Source organism: Scleropages formosus, chromosome 12 (genome assembly GCF_900964775.1).
Source record: "Scleropages formosus chromosome 12, fSclFor1.1, whole genome shotgun sequence".
In the NCBI taxonomy this organism is placed as follows: Eukaryota; Metazoa; Chordata; class Actinopteri; order Osteoglossiformes; family Osteoglossidae; genus Scleropages; species Scleropages formosus.
In genome coordinates, this window is record NC_041817.1 from 17453382 (window position 1) to 17476116 (window position 22735).

Consider the following 22735-nt stretch of genomic DNA (forward strand, 5'->3'; position numbering starts at 1 on the left):
CAAATGTGCAATCAAAAAATAACTTGATTTTAATAGTTAATTTTTCCACTCACTGTACATATGATTGCAAATACAAGCAAATAAACATGTTGCAGAAATTCCCATTAGTGTAGAGGTGGGAAATCACACCCGAACAGAGCAGCAGCCTGAAAAATGGGCAAATTAGAAATATTGTCACACCTGCAAAAGCTAGGTGATATCAGGTGATTAAAGCTTTACATTTCTTTCTTGGTAAATAGTATGAATCATACAAAAGAGACTGCAGACATTGAAAAGCATTGAGTCATGTATGTATCATTTACATTGGTGAAAAATGTGAACAGGGCCAAAAAACAAGAAACATTACTATGGGTTAAGGTTATAACCCAATAATTTTAATTTGTCTTTTAAGACTTAAGTACATCAACACTGTCTAGAAAGCTGTCAAAATGCTATTTCGTAGTTATACAACCATAGGACCCTGTATGTTACGGTGAATTTTCTTGCCCTTTTTGCTTGGTTTCCATATTTTTTATAGTTTGACATTAATCCTAAACAACTGATTTTTGTCTGTTCCTGGATGTTAGCATTACAGTTGCTGTTTCTAGAATAAAAAGATCTAACAAAGTGAATCTTAATAATTGTAAAGGATTTCACAGGGTGGAAGATGCTAACTCATGCAGAGACTTGGACTGTTACTTTTTTAATGGTCTAAATTGTGGATTGCGAGACGTGCCAGGAAGAATGACTGTGGACAGTATATTTCTGTAACCTCTTAAAATGTATAGTTTTCAAATAACTGATAACTTATTTGCCTTCCACCCCTCCTGGGGCATAAGCTGCCAACAAGGGCTGTCCAACTGTAGTTTCCTTGTTGGCATTTCTGTAGCTGGCAAGATTTTTACAGTGTGAGGTAGTTAGCCCGACACCCAATCCTCCTACTTTCTCAGCTGGGCTTGGGACCGTCAATGGTGGAGTTAAATAACTGATATAATTCAATAAAAAGTGTACTGTACCAAAAGAAACAACAAATTAATGAAAGATCTGGAATGTTAATTTATAGGGCTCAAAATGTCTAGCAACATTACAGACATTGTAACATTACAGATTGCAATAAGTTTACACTATTTGTATTGTTTCACGGTTGCATGGTGGTAACAGTGGGTGGTGTTAGTACCCATCAGCACCTGAGCTGTGGGTTTGAATTCAGCTCCATCTGTATCTGGAGTTTGAATGTTCTCATGTTTGTGTGGGTTTTCTCTGGGTACTCCTGTTCCCTCACACAGTTCATGTGTTTCAGGTGAGCTGGTGACTGTAAACTGACTGCAGTTTGATTTCAGTATGTACTTGATTGCGCTGTCATGACTGCTGTCATGGACTGCTGTCCTGTCCAGGTTGTACCCTGCCTCTGTCTTTGGCCAGTGGGATAGGCTCTAGACCACTGCAACCCATTGCATTGAAAAAGAGGTTAGACCTACTAATTAATTAAAATATTGTAATTTTGTTTCTTTTGCCTGTGTCTAGCAGAGTGTTTTTCAAACTGGACCAACAGTGTGCCTAGGTTTTCATTCCAAAAATGTTGACAGCTGAAGTGATACAAAAAACTGACCAAAAGCGTGGCTCCACCTTAATCTAGTAATCATTCATCAGAAGATGTATGTGGTTTATGACTCAATAATTCCTAAGTACTAAAGAATTAAATGCAGTCCCCACTATATGTGACTCCAAAATAAGTAGTTATTTCATAGGTAAATCACTCCTTACTTGTGACCATGTCTCCCTATAAATCAAATCAAATCAAATCAGTTTACACTACTATAAAACACTTTTTCCCTGCAGATCTGACGCTAGACTTGGATAGGTGTGTTTTAATTCTTACCTTACAAAAACAAACAGTATTTATATATTTTTTAAATTCTTTTAAATTATTTTATTGTATGCTCACAAAATGTGCTACCCAGTCTAGCAGAAGTGACCAGCCTACTAAGTGAGAAACTACAACCCACTAAAAGCAACAGTGCACTCTTAATATCAAATGCAATAATAAGAAATGATAAGAAATAACCCTCAAAGCATACTGGACTCTCTTTCAAAAAAATAGTAAAATTTTATGAAGGGCTTACAAGCACTTTCATTTTACAGTGCATCACTCTATATATTTATCGTTGCCTCCTGATACTATTGTGTTCCATTATGTACAAGCTGTAATTTTACCCAAGTAAAATAAATGTTACCTATTATGACGTCAGTAAAGGATAAGGATAACTAAGGATGAGGCTGGAGAGCTATTGAATACAGTAAGGATTATATGGGATGGGTAAGATAAATATGATATGCAGTTCAAGTGTTTCATCCAGTGCTGTCCGATTTAATTGAGTATCAGCTCACTTTTCGCGTGTTTCCCCGATGTCTTTACTGTATTTATGCTGTACTACAGTAATTGCATTTCAGATCTTCCCATCCGGAGTGCTGCGCTTTACTGCCATCTAACGGTAAAAGTGAACATCACTTTGTTAACTTCCTTTTATCTTTTTTACTTCTAGAATTCCCGATTAAGACTAAAAATGTCAGCATTAGTCTCAGCCATGTCGGGTTTAGACGTCTGACACAGATACACCACAGCAGCTGGAGGTTTCATTCTATACTGAGCCAGTTCCACACATTTTTGGGCATATTACAATGAATATTTGTGTAAACACAAGGCCCTCACGTAAAAACAGGTTCTTTTTTAAGTCGTCTTGGCACCATATGGGCGTGTTAGTGGTACATTGCACCAGAGGCTCCCTTCCAAAACCCACTTTTTACATATAGAATATCATCTTTAAGCAACAGGTGGCGTAGTAGTTACGACAATCACCTTATAATCTGGAAGTTCTGAGCTCGTATTTGACTTGTGATGCGGTAGCCTTAATCAAGGTACTTAACCCTGAACAGCTTCAGTAGGAGTCCACTGCTGTATAAAAGAGCGAACTGTTGTAATGTTACATTTTAAGGTGCCTATCAGGTTAGTAACAGGAAGGCGCTGGTGGCAATCATGGTGGTGTGTTTGTCTGTGGGCTAGAGCACCACACTCTTGTTATCCCAGCTGTCACTGTATTTATGGACTCGTTCGCTGTGAGAGTGAAAAATAAGGTCTGCACTGTTGCTTGGTTGCCCCCCTCGTCCCCTATTCTCCTGGTCCACTGGTTGCCCGGTCTCCTATTCGCCTGGTCGCCTGGTCCCCTATTCGCCTGGTCCCCTAGTCACCTGGTCACCTGGTCCCCCATTCCCCTGGTCCAGTGGTTGCCCGGTCTCCTATTCCCCTGGTCGCCTGGTCCCCTATTCCCCTGGTCGCCTAGTCCCCTGGTCCCCCATTCCCCTGGTCGCCTAGTTTTCTATTCCTCTGGTTGCCTGGTCTCCTGTTCCCCTAGTTGCATGGTCCCCTAGTCACCTGGTCGCCTGGTCCCCCATTCCCCTGGTCCCCTATTCCCCTGGTCGCCTGGTCCCCTATTCCCCTGGTTGCCTGGTCCCCTAGTCACCTGGTCGCCTGGTCCTCTATTCCCCTGGTCGCCTGGCCGCTTGCAGTGTGTCTTTAAGAGGCCCGTCCACGCCACTGTCCGACGATGGGAAACGAGATCTTTTATTTCAGGCTGACGTTTCCGGCGCTTAAACAACAGGGTTTGATCTGAGCCTAACCGAGCCGTGGTGGCGTGCACTGCATTAGTTAGTGGGACTTTTCATTTATTTTCACCTCCCCAGCCTTTAAAACACTCACCGCGCGTGTTTCGATCTGCCTATTTTCGTGCGTCTTGAAGCTGCTGTGCCGGGGGGGGGTCAGAACCGCACTGAGGTCAGAACCGCACTGAGGTCGGAGGCTGCGCAATGCGCTGTCTCTTTAAAAGGAACCCCCCCCCCCCCCGTCCCCCGCCCCCCTTTCCTCCCCTCCCCTCCCCTCCGCTACCAGCAGAGTGTCGGACCCCGGGCTCTGCCGTCTCAGCCCCCTGTTCATCGGCCTCGTCGGCGGTTGCTGTACTGCTCCGTCAGACCGTCCCGACACACACGTACACACACACACACACGTCCGATCGAGGAGCCCCCCGCGGAGGACAAGATGGCTGAGATGGGGAAAGGAGTGAGCGCTGGGAAACTGGCGAGCAACGTGCAGAAAAAGATCACCAGGGCACAGGAGAAGGTAGGACTCGGGTTCGAGGCACATGGGCCCCATTCCTCTCTATTTTTGTAGCGATGTTTCAATGTCAAACCACTCTGACTCTCTCTCTCAGTGTCTGTCACTCAAACGCGCACACGCGCGCGCACGCACTCGCTCATTGGTTCGCTGTCACTGGGGCTCTCCTTGCAACAGTGTTGCAAAATAAATAGCGTATCATTGTCTGAAAACCGTTCAGATGTTTTTGCACGTTCTCCTCGGACCACACAGTGTGGAAGCCGAAGCCGTCCGTCATTCCTGTGTTTCGCAGAGATGTGGAAACGTGTTGAAGGGACTAATTAACGGGTTTATTTTCAGTACTTTATTTAATGTCACTTCTTTCGCCCTTGGACTGAGCTGTGTTTGTTCAAGTCCTTCCTTGCATCCCTAAAGTGGTCTCCCATCTGACCTCTGTCACAGGAAGAGTGAGTCACGACCAGCAGATTTTACAGATTTCAGCTCCAGCACAGGGTTTAATGTCCATTATGTATGCAGTCAGGAGCCCTGAAGCTGTATTTTCTAGGCTCCCTGTGTCAGACCCTTTTAATCCTGACCTGTATGTGTTGGAACTATTAGCAGGGAATTAAAACGGTGTGGGATCCAGTCTGCTTGTCCCCTGCTGCGCAGGCTGGCCTTGAGGCTCCTTCAGATCAAGGAGGTTTCACCCTCAAACAGCCTGGATCTGTAAAGCCACTTATTCAGAGCGATGTTAACAGCACTGAGGATGTCAGTCACTCATCAGGGGACTACTGACCTGTACACATCTCTGTACAAGCTTAGATGAGTATAGCAGTTTATAATATGAATAGTGAAGTATTATGAGTCCCTACCCCTTAGTAGAAGGTCCTGTTCCTATATACAAATGAAGCTTGCCTTTATAAAATTTCTCTAATGTATAATAACCAGTGTAGTGTGTGTCTTTCTCTATTACAAGGTAATACACAGGAATCCTTTGGAAAGGTTTAAATGAAATTTGATCACATACAGTACCAGTCAAATGTTTGCATTTTTAGGGATGTAGTGTTTTTTTTTTTTTTAAGCATTTGGTTGATATGTTTCAGCAGTAAGTCTGTCATCATGGCTTCCCAGCTCTTCTGAAGAAATCTCTAGAGGTGTAGGACACTTTTGGGTTGCTTTGCTTTTGACTCTTCTCCAGTTTTTCCTGTAAAAGTATTGCCAGGTTGCTCGGGTGGCTGAGACTTTTGAAAGCAACCCTGCGTGCTTGCGTGAAATTAGGAGGAGCAGGAAGTGCGGTATTTAGGGGTGTCGGATTGTAATCTAAAGGTCCCCAGGTCGAGGCCTACTTGTACTGCAGCACTACTTCCCCTGAATTACTCCATTAAGAATACCCAGCTCTATAAAGGGCTAAATCGTTGCATAGTTGATTATCTGGTTCCAGTAAAATTTATCCAGCTGTATAAATGGGTAAATAATTGAAGGTAGATTAACGTTATAAACGGCTTTGGAGAAAAATCTCAGTTGAATGAATAAAAGTAAATGTAATCTGACATTGTAAAACAAGGTAAAGACATCAGCTAAATATTAGATTAGATTATTAGATCCATTCTGCTTGGAGTCTGTGCTTTGACTAGAGGAAAAGGAAGCTCCCATGTTTCATTCAAAGGATTCTTTCCTTGCTTCCTTCCACATCTACTATGTCTTGCTTTTCCCCTTCTCGCTTCCTCTTCTCTACCCCTCCTGGCGCTGTCAACCAGACTTGAACAGTTAACCAAACATACCCCCCTCTTGCTGCGACGAACGTTGCATTGTGCCCAAGTCATCATTCCGGTTTTCTCATTGTCCTCTTGACACATTTGCAATGCAGTACCTGTGCAAGCAGTTGCTTAATTTTGTTTGTAGGTCCCTGTGAGTAAGAGACTGCCCTCAGGGGGTGGATACCACACAATGTACAGCATCCGGCTGCCATTTAAAAGCAAGTGGAAAGTCTCTGAAAGGAACAGCACATCAAGCTGATTACTCTGTGTGGAATGTCAGTCTCCTCTTTAGTGAAGCCCATGGGGGGGGGGGGATGGCTTCTAAACTGGAACAGCTGACAGAAAATCCCACCTCATTCCTGAATCGTGGATAGAAACTAAGGGCCAGAGGACTCCCCCACCCTGATGTCAAAACTTACTCTCCGACCCCCTTGAGCCATTCATGCCTTTCTAGTATAGATAGCAACCGCTTCCCAGCCTTTCCCCAGCATGTCTCTCACTTGAATGTTCAACACCCTTGTATGTTTCAAACTCCACCCCCTCCTACCAGCCTTGTACTTCCTACATTTGGGACCAACCAGTTCATGGCTCCGCCCTCACACCTGTCCTCTCCCTGCAAGTGGGATGTTGTCTGATGGCTATGAATAGCCCACACATTGCAGTCCTTTTTCTAATCCCTCATGAACCCTGGCTTGGGGTAGTGGTCATGCCAGCAGGAGGGGGTATTTTTGGTTCAGGACTGAAACTGAACCTCAGTGAACTATGGTGAATCCTGGGTTCCTATAAAACAAACAGTGACACTGTCTGCCCCCCAGTGTGGCCTTTTATCTACCAACAGTTTAGCCATTAAAGTTCCAGACTTGGATGGTAATTGAGACCGTGTGCAGACCTGCTTTATTCCTATGGGGAAACAGATGGAGACTGGCCCAGGGAGTTGTCACTGACCCCGCCCCTATTTTCACAAAAAACGGCTGAAGCCTCACCTCTGAAATATTTTAAGAGAAAATACTTACCTTGGTTGCATTCAGACATCTCCTCTAGATGGTCTTGGCCGAAGTATCGCAGAGGTAAACGAGTAGATCGAAATACTATGCAGAGGTGTGAACTGGGTTTGAATTGTTTCACGGCAGCTGGGTGGGGATGGAATGTGCTGGCTGGTTTGGGATCTAGTTACCACGGGTCCTTCACAGACAGAGCACACTGTGGGTGCCATCCTGGAAGAAGGAACCCACCATGTCCCGGCAGATTTCATTTGCTGGGTTACGGTGCTCTGATTTAAAGAAGTGGACAGCATGGGTGGATTATCTGGGTAATGTGTGAAGGTCATCGCCCTGTTCTTACTGTTCACAGTGCACACTGTATTAATCTGTGGCATTTTATGTACTTTATTTTACCTGAGCTCTCTTTCTCATTGGTTGAGGTAAACTCTAAGTTGAAAATGTTGTGAAGTTGGGCATGGCAGCTGTTTATCTCATGGTGAGTCTAATGGCAATGATGAAGCTATGTTTAGGCCTAGAGGAACAACTGCTCTGTGGACAAGGTCAGGTTGTGGCTTGCACTTAGAACCATATTATTTACCGATAAATTGGGCCTTGTGTGAGAAATTCCTGCAGAAGGCCATCTTGCGAATATCATGAACTGTATTGTAGCATCTGCAGTCCCTTAGTAAGAGAAATCTCACAGTCATCAATGTTTTTCAAAATGCATACTATGATATATCCAGTAAGTTCTAGGACTGGCTGCCATGTGACTCTGTAGTGGTTACAAGCATCAGTTCATGCGTGTTACATGTAATGGTACGACGGTTGTATCATAACGCACAGAGTGGCTAGTCTGAGAATTTGACTGTATTATGTATAAGATCAGTCAGGTGATAAAGGTAATGCAGTTTGCATGGAAGGATTTTCTTGTTCTCATGGGAGACCTGGCTAAGAGCCCCCACAAGAAAAGCACAGTAGAAAGGATGACATGTTTTGAAGGGTCTAATCTCCAACTGCAGTGGAACGGGTGTCTGTGAGGTCTTCTCGGTACTCTGGCCCGTGGCTTGTCATGTTGCAGATCCTCTGAACCACTACAAATTAGTACAGGTTCACACCTTGCTCTGGTCTGCAACAGAAGCAAGAGCTTTTATGGGGCTTAGATCAACAGCCTGCTGATTGAGTCCAGTTCTGTGATTATGCTGTCGTGCCTATCTCAGCAGCATCTGAGCCATGCTCACGCCCAAAGATCATGTTTTTTTTTTTTTTTTTTATTTATTTCCTTAAATTCCTGAATTCCCAGTTTTTGTGCCTTGCCTCTACTACTGCTGTCACTTACGAGCTAGTAGGTCCACATGATAAGAACTCAACCCAAGGTACATCATCTGTACTCAGATACATTCCTGGCTTCTGGTTTGCTTTTTTGTTAATTCCCCCACGCTCCTCCTTCATATTCCTGCATCTTTTTAAGGATAAAGTATAATGGACAGAGTTGTGTGCTAAGTTATGTCTATGGAACATGATTTAGTGGAGCTTTCAGCTGTGATGTGACTGTGCAAATTAAACACAATTCGCTCTCATTTTGGTGCTGTACAGCGCCATGGACCAGGATTTCTGCACCAGGTGGCCTCAGTGTTTGAGCCGTATGGCTGAGTCAGGTGACCAGATAAAACCTTCGTCACGGCGATAAGCTTAACCACCAGCTCCGGGAGCTGAACTAAATTCCTGTTCCACCCAGGCCTTTTTGTTATCCTCTCTTCATCATGTTTTTGTGTACCTGAACCGTCTGCACCACTCCTCAGACTCCATCTTTTGCTGCTTTATGCTGCTCCTCTGCAGCCTCTGAGGTCTGTGGTTCTGTCGTCTTCTCTTGGATGGGTCTTAATTCTCCTAGCATATCTCTCCTGTGCACTGCTTCCTCCCTCATCCTTTTCCTGTCCCCCCCCACTTAGAAGACCTCAGAAAAAGGAAAGTTTGGAGTTCTGTTGCAGATACACATTCTTGAACAAGCTCTCCGTGTGTGACACAGTCAAGAAACTGACATAGTGTGTACTGGCACAGCAAAAATCAGACTCGCCTGAAAACATGGACAAAGTACAGTGTTGGTTGTTGTAGTATTGTGAAGTTAGATCAATTTTACTCTATCACTGTAATCCAGAGCTCTCCAAAGATCAATCATCGTTCTGACTTCTCCCAACCTTATTTCCTTTGAGACATGCAAGTCCCAAAATACAACCGAACATGGAATACTGGACAGTTCCATATTAATTTCCAGGAATGCAGGAAGAATATACAGTCATGTTTAATCTTGCAATGTCCTATTTTCAGTGTTCAATGCCATTTGGTACATTGGCTTCCAGTGCAACGAAAAATTTGATAAATGTGAGGCTGCACAGTATGATTAACAGTGGAGTTTAATTTTCAGAGGCTGCATAATGAGGTTTCAGAAAAGGTTGTATGTTCTCAACGTTGTCCACTGATGAAGCATCAACAGATGACTCCTTCGTTATAACACGCGTGGACTCGGAAGGGGTCGTCACACAAAATGGGGCAGCGTGATCGCAAAAGCAGCATGGCCACTCGCAAACCATCAGGGACGAGCCAAGGGAGGAACCAGGAGAGCGGTTCCACTTGCTGTGGAGCAGGGCCCTTTAGGCAACAGATCTCTCAGCTGAATCAGATTTGTTGCTATTAATAACTGGACTTCTCATCAGACAATCACTGACAGCTGGGAAGATGATTAGGTGGCTTCCCAGTGTGGGACTCCCAACCAGGAAACGTACTGTGTGACAGCTGATGTCCCTAGGTGGCGTCAGTGTTCTCTCAAGCAGCTGTGCCTCTTGGCTAGAATTAACACCATAATCATAGATAAAAACTTTGTCTGCTCTGCTTAAACTCTAATTGCTGAACGCTAAACTGCGATGGGTCTCACTACTGGGAAACTGACTGACAGCAAAAGGAATCGACAGAGAAAGTCAGCTGACAACGAAGAGACATTTAGTGGTTCACCTAAAAATGACTGTTGCTGACAGCGGCCAGTGAAATTATGGTTTGCGGTAATACTGACTTAATGGGTAAAACTTTCTCTCTTAAAAATGAATTAAGTATGAAAAATTCAAAAGTCATGTAAAGAGGGTGATGGACATGTATTGGTATACAAGTGTGTTTTTGGTCTTTACAAGCCTGCTTGCGTAAAAATAAAAAAGTAATGATGCTGAAAACTGCCTTGAAAAGTTGTGTGAGTAACAGTAAATTTAACACGTCGCTACGACATCTGGTTTGTTCTTGTACGTAATGCTCCATTCTTGATGCTGTGTTTCCTGTCTATCAGCAGTGACCGTTTCTGATATTAAAGCTTACAACTACGTTTCATAACGTGTAGTTTTCTCCCATGCAGGTCTTGCAGAAGCTGGGTAAAGCAGATGAAACGAAGGATGTGCAGTTTGAGGAGGGCGTGAATAATTTCAGCAAGCAGCTGGTCAGAGTCCTCACATTCCCATCCCTCTACACACCTGTCCTCCCCCACAGTCCAATGAAAGGGTGTTCCTATTTCAGTCTCTTCCCAGCTGATCATTGCCTCTCACATACATCCCCTGTCACTCTCCTTCCCATCTTCCTTTTTGGAGACCTGCCAATAATAGAAGCTGAATCTGTTAGCTCAACATTATAGGAGAAAGGGAAGTACGGTATGTTAAAGAGAAAGCAGAATATGGTAGCTCAGACTACCTGTTGTCCTGCCTGTTCACCTGTTTTCATTTCGTCTCTCCCTCAAACTTTTCTTCTCATCTCTCCATCCTGCCTTTATAACCATCTGGCTGCTGCGTCTTTTCATATCTCATGCGTACGCCATGGTTTGTGTTCCTAGGGAGAGGGCACCAAGCTGCAGAAGGACCTGAGAGCCTACCTGACAGCGGTTAAAGGTCTGAACTCATACCACTCTTAGATTTCCTGCCTGTGTTACTGTCCAAACTCAACATTTCCACCCCTTTGTGTCTGCTTGACACCTAAAGACAACAGGCAGAGAAGCGGTGAAGGATGTCGGCTTGTTCTTTCACTGACATTCATCTATCTTGTTGCCTACAGCGATGCACGAGGCGTCCAAGAGGCTGCAGGACTGCTTGGCGGACATGTATGAGCCAGAGTGGTACGGCAAGGAGGAGATGGACTCCATTAAAGAGGTTAGGTTTTGTTCATCCTCTGCCTGGTTTCTTCTGTCTTCTGACATAAAGACGCTTGTTCTGCACTGCAACATGGCTCGGACACCACACGCACACGCTCACACATGCACGCAAAGGTAGACGAGTTCTTTCACACGCTCTCATTTGCTCCCTGCTTTCCTCAGTCCTCCCCATATCTACCACCTTCATCACTGCATGTCTCTTACTCTACTTTCTCTCCCCACTTCTCTTGCTATGAAGGAGATGATAGAGAAGGAGTTGGACAACACTCTAGAGGTAAAGGGGTAGAGAAGCAAGAGCCACCATGAAAGCTGCATAGTTAGTGTGACTAGACTCCTCTCAGTTTGAGAGCACATAGTACCCTGAAGTTAGTGGAAGGAGGCTTTGTGGTTGTGTGTGTCTCAGCTGAGTTCTTGGTCTTTCAGGACACCGACCTTCTGTGGACTGACTTCCATCAGAAGCTGGTGGACCATGCGTTGATCTCAATGGATACATACTTGGCCCAGTTCCCTGACATTAAGGTAGGAGGCAATTTATCTCAAATTCTTCTGTCTCTGTGATGTCCTTTGTTCAGGCCACGTCGGCTCCTCCACGCAGGCTCGCATCGACAAGAGGAACAGGAAGCTGGTGGACTACGACAGCGCGCGGCATCACTTCGCCTCTCTCCAGAAGGGAAAGAAAAAGGACGAAGTAAAGATCGCCAAGGTAATGCTGTCTTCCACAACCTCCTGTCACCAGTTTCAGCATCTAAATGATGGACACATAACTAACAGAGTCCCCTGGGACACATCACATGACATTCTGTTGACATTTAGCCTGCTTACTAACAGAAAACGAATAGAGCCAAACTAGTGACACACAACTGACTGTCCTGTCCTCTCACAGGAGAGATGCCTGGTGTGCAGCTATTGGTCTTGGTGTTAAGTGTAAACATGAGTCTGAGTGCAGTTAACCAGCAGCTGCAGAGAAGTACATGTTTCTTTAGCTGCAAAGCATTCATTTAAATGTTGTTGTGTCTATCAGTGTATTTCTGTGTGTTTTGGGTCCTCTGATTGTATTTGAAAATAAATTGATCTTTAACCCTGAGAGCCCTGTTTGCTTGCCTGTTTTAATGTGGTAACTTGGCACGCATCTTGTGTCTTTCTCTCGCACACTCCCTCCTTTGCTCTCTTCTTTGTTGTTGCTGTTGATTCCTCCCCTTCTCTTTTGCACCCTGCTCTCTCTTTCTCACTATTGCACGAGCAGCCAGTCTCACTCCTGGAGAAGGCAGCCCCAGGCTGGGCTCAAGGGATACTGTCAGCACACCATGTTGCTCAAACTAACCTGTCGAGAAGCCAGGTGACTCTTAACCCCTTCACACCCTTGCTATATCCCACCCAGCCCGCTAACTGTGCATGCTGCCTCTGCCGTTACAGCCCTGTCCTCTGCATGTGTAGGACATCAGTAAAGCCCAGTCCTGTTCTCCCAGCTCCTAAACCCCACTTGTCTTAAGTAGACTGAAATAGAATCGGGAGTTTCCTCAGTTGTGCGTAATTGAAACATTTGTTCTGCCACTGAGCTGTAGCATCACCTGTTAAACCTGTTAGTCTCTCAATGACTGCAGTACAATATCATGAGGAGGGGTCCGATAGGTCCTGTGATCTTAAGTGATTAATTTACATAGAGTAGGACGGAGGGTTAATAATCTGTAATTTTTTGCTTTAAGTCTAAGATATTCATTGTCATAAGACTGGAATTTAGCATCTTCCGGAGTAGACTGCATTGTCATAGAGACTAATCCCAACATTTTGTTTCCTATGTTGGAAACATCCTCAGGGTTCTGCATCATAAACCGTTAGACGTTGTCTTCACGGATCATTGATGTAGTCTGTTAGGTTGATTGAGGAGTTTGGGTATTTATAGTGGTTGGTGGGCGGGGCTGTAGTCAGTGAGGGGTGCGATTGGATCGTGTATCTGCCGGAGGGTGGGATCATAAGAAGTAAGGGGTCCTATTGTCAGCGTGTAGACTCCCTTGAGGGGCTGTACCAGCCGGGGACAGTTCGTCTATTGGCTGTTCAGCTTTGAGGTGGTTTGATGATTGGTCCGTGGTGTATCTGGTGGCGATAGATGAGATTAGTGGAGTCCATGTTTGTGACAACTTGAAACCATCTTCTTTGTTAAAGTTGTCTGGACTAGTCTCTATGACAATGTGGTCTACTCCAGAAGATGCTAAATTCCAGTCTAATGACAACGGCCGCGGAAGCCTACGTGACTTGATATTCATTGTCATAGTTCATCTCAGTTGAAATGGGACTAACACTAAATGTAGTAAATGCTTGTGGCTAAATGAATAAATGTAAATGTAGTTCTCAATGTACAAGTTGGAGTCTGTGATTGGTTACTGTCCTTTTTTTTCCTTCAATTTTAAGAAGTGTGGGAACTTTTTTTGTTGACATGGTGCTGGGAATTTATTGCATCAAGTGATACTCTGTGTGAAGTCTTCACATTGACGTCTCTCTGTATCTCTAGGCAGAGGAAGAATTGGGCAGGGCTCAGAAGGTGTTTGAAGAGATCAATGTAGACTTGCAGGAGGAGCTTCCATCCCTGTGGAACAGGTAAGTGTCACCCAGCAAGCAGTAGACCAGTGAGGCCAGAGGGGATGTAGCCCCAACTGCACCAAGTTATTCTCACTCAGAATCATAACACTGATAAAGAAATACATTTACACTAAAGAAGGAAACATTTTAAAGAAAGAATTGGGCTTTTCAATACCAGGTGAGAGAGTTGACCTCATGAGGAGAATGGATATGATGTTGTTTTAGCAAAGAGTAGGGAAACCAATGTGAAGGTAAGGCAGCCCAACTGCAGTATTTGTTATACACCAGTGTGTCTTTTGCACGTTCTTCTGCATCTTGTGCTGATGGCTGTTACGTTCTCCCCAGTCGTGTTGGCTTTTATGTTAACACATTCCAGAGTGTTGCCAGACTGCAGGACAAGTTCCACAGGGAGATGGCCAAGGTGAGCCACTAGCTCCCTCTTCACCAGTGAATGATTGGTTGATCAATTATGGACAGATGATAGATGTGAACATCTACTCTTGGTCACTCCTTCTCTTCCTGCCTTCAGTTGTGCCAGAGCCTGAATGAGGTGATGACCAAACTGGAAGAGCAGAACCAGTCAAGGTGGGCAAAGATTAGTCAACTCCGAAACAAATGTGAACGTTGACTTTCATATGTATGCCTGGTCATCGTGCATTGCACTGTACTTCATTACATACATGTCTAAAGAAATTACATTGCTACACATTGTTATTCTTCATGGCCCTTCTGCATTTTAGATGTTTTATTGATATTCAGTGTTTCTGTTTGTCATTGTACAGTTTCAGTTAACCTGTTCATTCCTACATCTATTGAACATTTAAAAAAAAATAATTAAACATTGTTTATTGAGACATTTTCATTTCCGTCAGTCGTTGGATGTCATGTGATTTCTGGCTCGTCAAAGTTCATATGGAGTGCAGTTTTTCATTTTGTGCTGGTGTGTGACTTGTAAAATAAATGAAACCACACCCTCAACAGAAAGGCAGGTAAACAGGGCCAGAAGACGACAGCCACAGGAAAGAGGTAACTGAAGTGAGCCATGTACTGCTGGGAAGAGCAAATATGAACGGGTCCTGGGGTTGCGTGTTGCTTGTGGCACAGGGTGTGAGTCTGCATGATATGGGCACCTCTGTGGAACTGCTGGAGCCTTTCTGGGTGTGCGTCAATCTGCATGGTATGCAGTGCCTCTCTGGGACTACATCAGTCTGCATCATTAGAATGTTAAGCCTCTGTTTAGTATAGTTACCCCACTCTTATGACACACTTGTTTATAATGAACAAACTTTATAACTACTACATTTATGCACTGAGAGCATGTTGGCATGGTGACGGAGGGACTGAATGTGACTCGGCCATATTTTCTATTCTAAGTATGTTATTCAGCACTACTATCGGGGGGGGGGGGGGGGGGGGTGAACCTGTTGGCCTGTACTCTGCCTGTACCTTGCTATCCCTGGTGGTGATCACTAGAAAGCTGACATTAAGCAGTACTCTTGTTCTTCTCTTATCTCTTCCACAGTGATGGCAGGCAAGAGGGTACCAATAATGCCCTATCTTCAGGAGGATCAAGTCTTCCCAAACCTCTGTCAAAGGTACTGCCCCTAGAGCAAAGTCAGGCTGATGCCAATGAGAAGGAACAGTGGTTGTGGATGGGGAAACTACTGTATGGACTTTGTGAGCACAGATTTTGGGGCGTCAACATGGATGCAGCCCTGGTGGCGTAGGACCCTGGTTCCAGGACCTCTACACATCTTTGTTGTATTCCACCACAACCACAGTTTACAGTTGTAATGGGGTGACACAGAAATAATTCTGAAACAAATGAAGGAGATCTGTGTTCCACTCAGGCAGGAGATGAAATGGAGTGTACTCACAGGCCGCAATCACAGCACACAACTCTTGTTTTTGCATGTGGCTAAAAATTAGATCGGAAAAGCTGAGTGAGATACTGTATCAGCTCCAAAGAGCATGTCAACATGTGTGTTAACTGCATCTTAAAGGAGAACGGAGGGTGTGGGACACTAACTTGTGCTAACGGTGTGCTGTGTCTGTCTTTCTCACCACTGTCCTGGATCTTGTGTGCATGTGCACACTTGCGTATGCTCACGGATCCTGCAGCTCAAGCCTGGGCCACCAGTGCCACCTCCGCCCAAAGTAACCCCGTCAAAAGATCTCAAACAGGAGAACATCATTGATCTGTTTGACGACGCGCTCGTGTCCGACGTAAATGTCACGTCCCCTGCGCAGGTCAGGCGAGCAGCCACCTTTAATGATGGCACCTTCCATCCTACCCTGCCATCACCTCCTCTACTTCCATCTCCCCATCAGAAACCTTCTTTTCCACAAGTTATCTTGACTTCTTCAAAATACCAAGGCTTTCATAAAAATAACCCCAAAATCAAAAAATCCTGCCTTAAACAAACTCCTGCCTTCATTGCTTTCCTTGCCTATTCTGCCACCGGTTAATTTCAATTTGCCTCTAGTGCCATCCTCTTCAGAAATCCAACTCCACACTCCCGTCCCATTCTAATCCTGCGTGAACAGCCTGATTCTCTCCTTCTTGTGGCAGTGTGCTTCCCCTGCAGGGGGGAATCTGCTCGATATGGATTTGGATGCACTGCCTGCTGTGGCCTCGTCCCCGGCTTCCCAGGTGGGTGTCTCCTCTGCAGAAGTAGAGGGGCTCTGCACCAGAGAGGAAAGTCAGGACAGTAAAACCAGCATCTAACAGGAGAGAATGAAGCTACAGGGCATGACTGTGAAACTCCACTCCTGGAGGACTGCTGGGTATTCAGTTTTGTTCTACTCTTACACCTGTTCTGATTTGATTGGACTGAAAATTCAAATCGCACAAAATTATAAATCACTATAATTTTTGTTATTAAATGTGCATATTCCTCTATATTACCTGAATAATGCACTCAGCTATTTTGATTAATCAATAAATTACTCAAGTTGTACTTAAGTAGGCTGTAGCATAAATGGTATAAACAGTTTATCTGATCTTCAAAGTCCATTTTAATTTTTTTTCCCAAAGGTTCATAATAGAACAAAAATAGAGGATTTTTTTCTTACTAAAACAACTTTGCCAGTAGCAATTGCATTACAACAATTTAAAAAACCCTGACTTAACCTTTTCATGTTTGTTCTAAGTAGCCTGAGTTGTGCAACTCATTCAAAACCTCAATTAATCAATCCAAATTTTTTATGAAGAATTTCAGCTAGGACAAAAGCAAGTGTACTAAGTAGCTCGCCAGGAATGGATTCTTATAGGGCTTTTAAACCCTATTTTTGAACAGTGGGGTTATAATCTTGGGGTCCATTTTTTTTTTACCATAAGCTGGACAGATATGACAAACATGTAGAGCTCTGTTGCGCTCTTGTGTAAAAATGCAACCCAAGTACTCTTTTGTTTACTTGACTTCATTGCATGTGGGTGGCGAACTAACCTCTTCAGCACAATTCAGTGAAGACAAGTGTTAATTGTGTTGGAGTTTAATGTTTTCGTGAAGAAACGCAGCATCTGTTGGGGGAGGGGGGGTCCTTCATTCAGGTCAGAGTTCACTAGGGCATTGAAGAGATTGATCACTGAGAAAAAAAAAAAAAAAAAATACAATCCCAAACAATAGGTTGTGTGGTGTTTAAAGCTTCCTTGCATTCGAATGATCCAGGTTGAAATCCCTCCTCCTGCTTATTCTCCTTCTTTCCTTAGGTGAATATGGCCTGATTTTATTACATAATGTTCATTGGAAGTTGCTTTGGAGAAAAGCGTTGGCTAAATGAATAAACGTAAACACCTTGCTGTAGTACCCTTGAGCAAAGTACTAATTGCTCCAGTAAAAAGTCCTAAAATTTTCAGGATCTTAAAATTGTAAATGGCTTTGGAGAAAAGCACCAGCTCAATAAACAAATGTCAATTACAGTAACCTAATGTGAGATTTAATGAAAAATTCAAACCAGGATTCTGGTTGAATGTGCTTGTCTTTGTGACAGATGTCACTCTTGTGATATTTACCTGTCAATCTCATTCTTATTGCCTCACGGAAGGCCATGTCATGGGATGCATGGGAGGTAAGGCCTTTCTATTTTTTTTTTTCTTTTTTTTTCTCCTCTTTCTTTCGAATTGGTTAGGAGTAAGTTTGACAATCCCAGTGGTTCCGAATTTCCAGTATCACATGCTTGGCTCTTTCTGAGTTTTTAGTTTCGTAATGGTCCCTTCATCTCATGTTGATCTCGAGATATATTCAGGTGCTACAACCTTACCTGGCCTCAGTGACAGCTCCGAGAACAGCATGGGGGGGAGACTAAAGCAGATTTTTTTTTTTTTTTCTTTTTTTTTCCCCCTGACATTTCTGCCTGTGAATATAATTTAAAGACTATGAATTTGTCTCTCTACACTCCTTTTTTTGCTCTGTTTTGTGCTTGTTCCTCATACACTCCTTTCCCTTTCCACCCATTTGCCTGCTTCAATTTGTCCACCCTTCACACACCTGTAATGCCCCTTCCTCGTTCACGTAGCCTGAGCAAACCCCTGCCACAGAAGAGTCGCAGCAGTGGGACAGCGAGGGGCAGTCAGCTGCGCAGGCGGGCTGGGACGATGATGGGGCCCAAGCTGCGCAGGCGGGCTGGGACGATGATGGGGCCCGGGACGATGATGGGGCCCAAGCTGCGCAGGCGGGCTGGGACGATGATGGGGCCCGGGACGATGATGGGGCCCAAGCTGCGCAGGCGGGCTGGGACGATGATGGGGCCCGGGACGATGATGGGGCCCAAGCTGCGCAGGCGGGCTGGGACGATGATGGGGCCCAAGCCGCGCAGGCGGGCTGGGACGATGATGGGGCCCAGGCCATGCAGGCGGGCTGGGACGATGATGGGGCCCAGGCCGTGCAGGCGGGCTGGGACGATGATGGGGCCCAAGCTGCGCAGGCGGACTGGGACAATGATGGGGCCCAGGTAGGACTGGAAGAGGAATATCCAGCGGAAGTACAGGCAGGCTGGGATGACAGTGGACACCAGGCTTGGGGGGCAGATGAACAAGGTGCACAGGCAGTAGAATATCAGAACCAGAGTGTAAGTGTGTCCATTTTGTAGGTCGATAAAGGAATATATTAAATAAAATAGAGTAAATGGACAGATCTGCACAAACAATTCTGAAGAAAAGTTTGTAAATCCTCTGCAATTATCTAGATTTCAGGATTGGCTTATTTGTTCCGTATGTTCAGGAAAGATATGATAATGTACTATTTTGTGTGTGCGATTTGTTTAATCCAAGTAATAAATTATTTACTTAGGTGAAAATTCAATCCCATTTTAGAGGTCATCAATGATAATTTCAAAGGGTTCACAAACCTTTTCTCATAAGTAGAGTACTGCAGATTACAAATACCTGGCAATAGCAGCAGTTGTAGCATCAGTAGATATACAATTAAGAATAGTTGTGCAAAGTCAGGATGTTGCCTGTCTTGTTGAGATCTTCTGTGGGTCTAAATATGTTCTGCCAGGGAAAATTTGGGAGAGGCTTCTCTGCTCACATGATGATCGCCATCATACTTGGGGCAGAAATGGGGGGGTTGGTATTGGGGTCAGAGAAAGTGTAGCAGAAAGCTGGGTACACATCATATTCATGTTGAATATTAGCAGAAAAGGTAAATATGAGGTGCGGTGGCGCAGCAGACTTGGCCGGGTTCCGCTCTCTGGTGGGTCTGGGGTTCGAGTCCTGCTTGGGGTGCCTTGCGACGGACTGGCGTCCCGTCCGGGGTGTGTCCCCTCCCCCTCCAGCCTTGCGTCCTGTGTTGCCGGGTTAGGCTTCGGCCCACTGCGACCCCACTCGGGACGAGTGCTTTCAGACTCTGTGTGTGGGTAAATATGATTCATTTATCCACATGGTTGCTGAGTGACCGTTGTCTCACATACCTTCTCATATACTCATCACACACTTCCACTGATGAAAGTAGGCATTATGTGAAACCCGCATCCCTACAGTTCCACTGTGCTTTAAACATCTGGATTTTGTTTTTCCTCTGCTTGCTGCTGCTTGATCCTGGAAGACCGCGGAGACGTTGCCAGGAACGACAAATGGATCGTCGGATGACTCTGAGATGCCACCAGGCTTCCTTTACAAAGTAAATAAATTTGGCCTCACGGGTCGCAGTTTGTGCAATATGTAATAGTCCTTGATCAGATTATCCAAATTTCCTGTGTGTGGGTCCACAGGTGAAGGCAATGCATGACTACGCAGCCACTGATCAAGATGAACTCGAAATAAAAGCCGGAGAAGTGGTGCTGGTGATCACCTACGACTCGGAGGAGCAGGTCAGCACTGGTTCGCAATCTTACTCCGAGTAAGCGGATGCTGCCAGGCTGTCGTTCCATGGGTCATGTCTCAATGTCTGCTATATGTTCTCAGGATGAGGGCTGGCTCCTGGGAATAAAGGAGGCCTACTGGCTTCAGAACAAAGACCTCAGAGCTAAGGGAGTGTTCCCAGAGAACTTCACCCAGAAGCTGTGAGGGGGTTGACCTACTTCAGGAGTCTCTCAGACCCTAGCCCTGCGTGCCCCGTCATTCCAACGCACTGGAAGTCCGGCCACTCTGTGGGAATTATGATCAAAACTGCATTATGTACCACCACAGACCTAACATGAATTGCGTGTGCTGGAAAAGTGACTCAGGTGGCATTTTTTTTTTTTTTTTTTTCTCTCTTCCTCATGGTGGCGAGTTCATTGTTGTGTTACTGATTTAATTAATTATTTTTTAAATTTTATTTATTTTTTTTTAAAAACCGTGGCCGGGTTTGCTTTTGTAAAAGTGGACTGTGAAGCAGTCACATGCACTGTTCTAACCATGTGCTTTTTACCTCCTCCTGGGACAAGTTTGGTTTTCTCCTTCTCAGTGACTTTCTCAAGGTTCTTGTATCATAATCGTTGCTCGGCGGTGTTGATGTACACCTGTCCACATCCTATATATGTTCCTGTCCCTTCACTCCACACCCCTCTTTAAACATCTGGGGTCAGCAGTAAAATGACAATGAACTCTCACCCCATCACCTTCTTGTTTTTGCTTTTTACCTCTTCTTTTTTTTTTTTTTTTTTTTTTTGTGTGGAAACATTAACAAATGGAAAGGCCTGAGGAACATATCATTTAAGGCGACAAGTGGAAGGTTAAAATGCTGTTTAAATGCTATTGTTTAAAATAAGTTTTCAAAGCTGCATGATATCCTGTTATGAGGTAGGTTAGCCAAAGTGACAATTGCTGTGTATGTGCCTGTGATGGCATTTTACCAAGATGTGTCCCCTCCACATGTCATCTTGTCACAGGGGTTTGCTTTACTTCTCCCAAAGCCAAGTGTTCTCAGGATCTCCTTCAGGTGGCAGTTATTACTTAAATAAACTTTGGATGCGTTATTCTTTATGTTCCTGCTTAGAAGATGCTCTTACTGAGATACTGTAATTTTCCCAGGTAGCTTTGGATGTTTACTGAAACAATTCAGTTTGCACACACATACAGCAGTACTGTTCCCTTCTGGGACTAGAAACTGCAACCTTCATGAAACAAGTTAAATTGTTTCAGTACATTAAATGGACAGCAGGCTGAACCTTTATGAGGTGGTCATGCCCTTTCTGGCTTGAAATCAAATTTTCTTTTATCTATATTAAAAAAACAGGCTAACTAGAAGAAGACAAACGGCTTCAGAAAGGTGTGCTCTATAGGGAGCTCATGGTTATCATGGGAAAGTTGGGGATGCATATTATAGAATACTGATTCTGGAATGGGGTAAACTGTCACCCCTCAATATACATCAGTCTATAGCAGTGCATCTAAAAGACAATGAAACGAAGACGAAAGGCTATTTCATCAACCTGGATGACATGCCGCTCAAAGTTTGAACTCATTTCTAGAAGGTCCGCACCTACAGTTTGAGGTTTCCGTTCGTGCTCCTCACCTTCAAACCAGAGTCGTTGTTCTTCCAGTCCATTCTTATGGTAAATTCCATCTCTCTCTGCGTCATCACTTTTGAGAGCACACTGAGGACTCAAATTGTTTTCCCCGGTAATACTCCAAAACACTGTAGTTACTGCCTTAACTGTGAAATGGCATTTGTGAGCGCTCTAGTTGCTGTAGCCCCAGGACAGTTACTTTGTTGAGATGGCCCAAGAGTGGTATCTGTTACTTTCTTGACAGGCCTTGAGCAGTCACATTTATTAGTAAGAGTTTGATTTCTGTTTGTATTCTGAAACTGAAGCAGTATGGTGCTTGGGGGGGTGGCATTAATATTTTAATCTCTTTTTGTGAAGAATCTTTGATGTATCACAGCATCAAACATACCAGCAAAAAAAAAAAAAAAAAAAAAAAATTAAAAATAGCTGCTTGAAAATGCTCTTTGTCAATTGTTTCCACGGCGTTTCTGTGGAAATTTTGTTTGGTCATATGGTTGTGCTGTCACGAGGGCCCCTTTCAGCTCCGAGTTTAACATGGAACTGTGCGCTCGAACCAGCAGTCTGTGTGTTTGAGGTTTTGCTCAGATAACTAGCAGTCCTGCTGCTGATACTAGTACTTCGTGACACCATTGTTGACCAATATCCAAATGGGTGTGATTGACCTCTGACCCTACAGTGAGTGTCTTGCTGGGCTGGACTCACTAGGTCAAAGCCACTCCCACTGTGTCTCAACACAGCAAAGTCCAAACGCATGCACGCAATGGGCTTATGGTACGTTTACAATGTTTCTGTGTTTAAGACATTGTATGCAAACAAGAGCAAGACCTGCACACGTATCAGTACCCTTGGACTGTAATGAAGGGTAGGCTGTGTCCATTCAAACAACCCTGTAACCCTCCTGTCAGTGAAATTAAACTTTGATTGAATTCCACATCCCTTGGTCATTGTTCCTTTGTCTGGAGATGTTAGTTTTATTATTATTAGTTTTTATTAATAAGAGTCATTTTGATGAAAACTCGTACATGTCCAGCATATTCCCTACTATTATGTAACAGGCTCAAACATGTTTGTTTTCAGACTGAGGGCTTCATATATAAAATCAGTTCAATTTAAAAAAACAAAAATCTAAGCCCAGTGGCATCTCCTTTTCTGGAGATGCCATAACAACGCTGCATTCCAAAGTTGCAGA

General features: G+C 44.3%; 1 protein-coding gene across 5 annotated transcripts; it reads left to right on the forward strand.

The window, feature by feature from the left end:
* The first annotated feature begins 3916 nt into the window (after positions 1 to 3916).
* Positions 3917 to 22472, forward strand: LOC108920716 (myc box-dependent-interacting protein 1-like). Of its 5 annotated transcripts, XM_018729681.2 has the most exons (18): positions 3917 to 4150; positions 10255 to 10335; positions 10723 to 10777; positions 10941 to 11035; positions 11461 to 11556; positions 11633 to 11740; positions 12281 to 12373; positions 13544 to 13629; positions 13957 to 14032; positions 14141 to 14196; positions 14593 to 14637; positions 15134 to 15206; positions 15733 to 15861; positions 16184 to 16264; positions 17659 to 17682; positions 19659 to 19733; positions 19825 to 19923; positions 20018 to 22472. In XM_018729681.2, the coding sequence occupies exons 1-18, from the start codon at positions 4070 to 4072 to the stop codon at positions 20117 to 20119; spliced, it is 1455 nt and encodes a 484-aa protein (XP_018585197.1). In that variant the 5' UTR covers positions 3917 to 4069; the 3' UTR covers positions 20120 to 22472. The 5 variants fall into 5 exon arrangements, with proteins under 5 accessions (XP_018585197.1, XP_018585199.1, XP_029112722.1 ...); XM_018729683.2 differs by lacking the exon at positions 16184 to 16264; XM_029256889.1 differs by lacking the exons at positions 19659 to 19733; positions 19825 to 19923; positions 20018 to 22472 and adding an exon at positions 18130 to 19309.
* Positions 22473 to 22735: the final 263 nt, after the last annotated feature.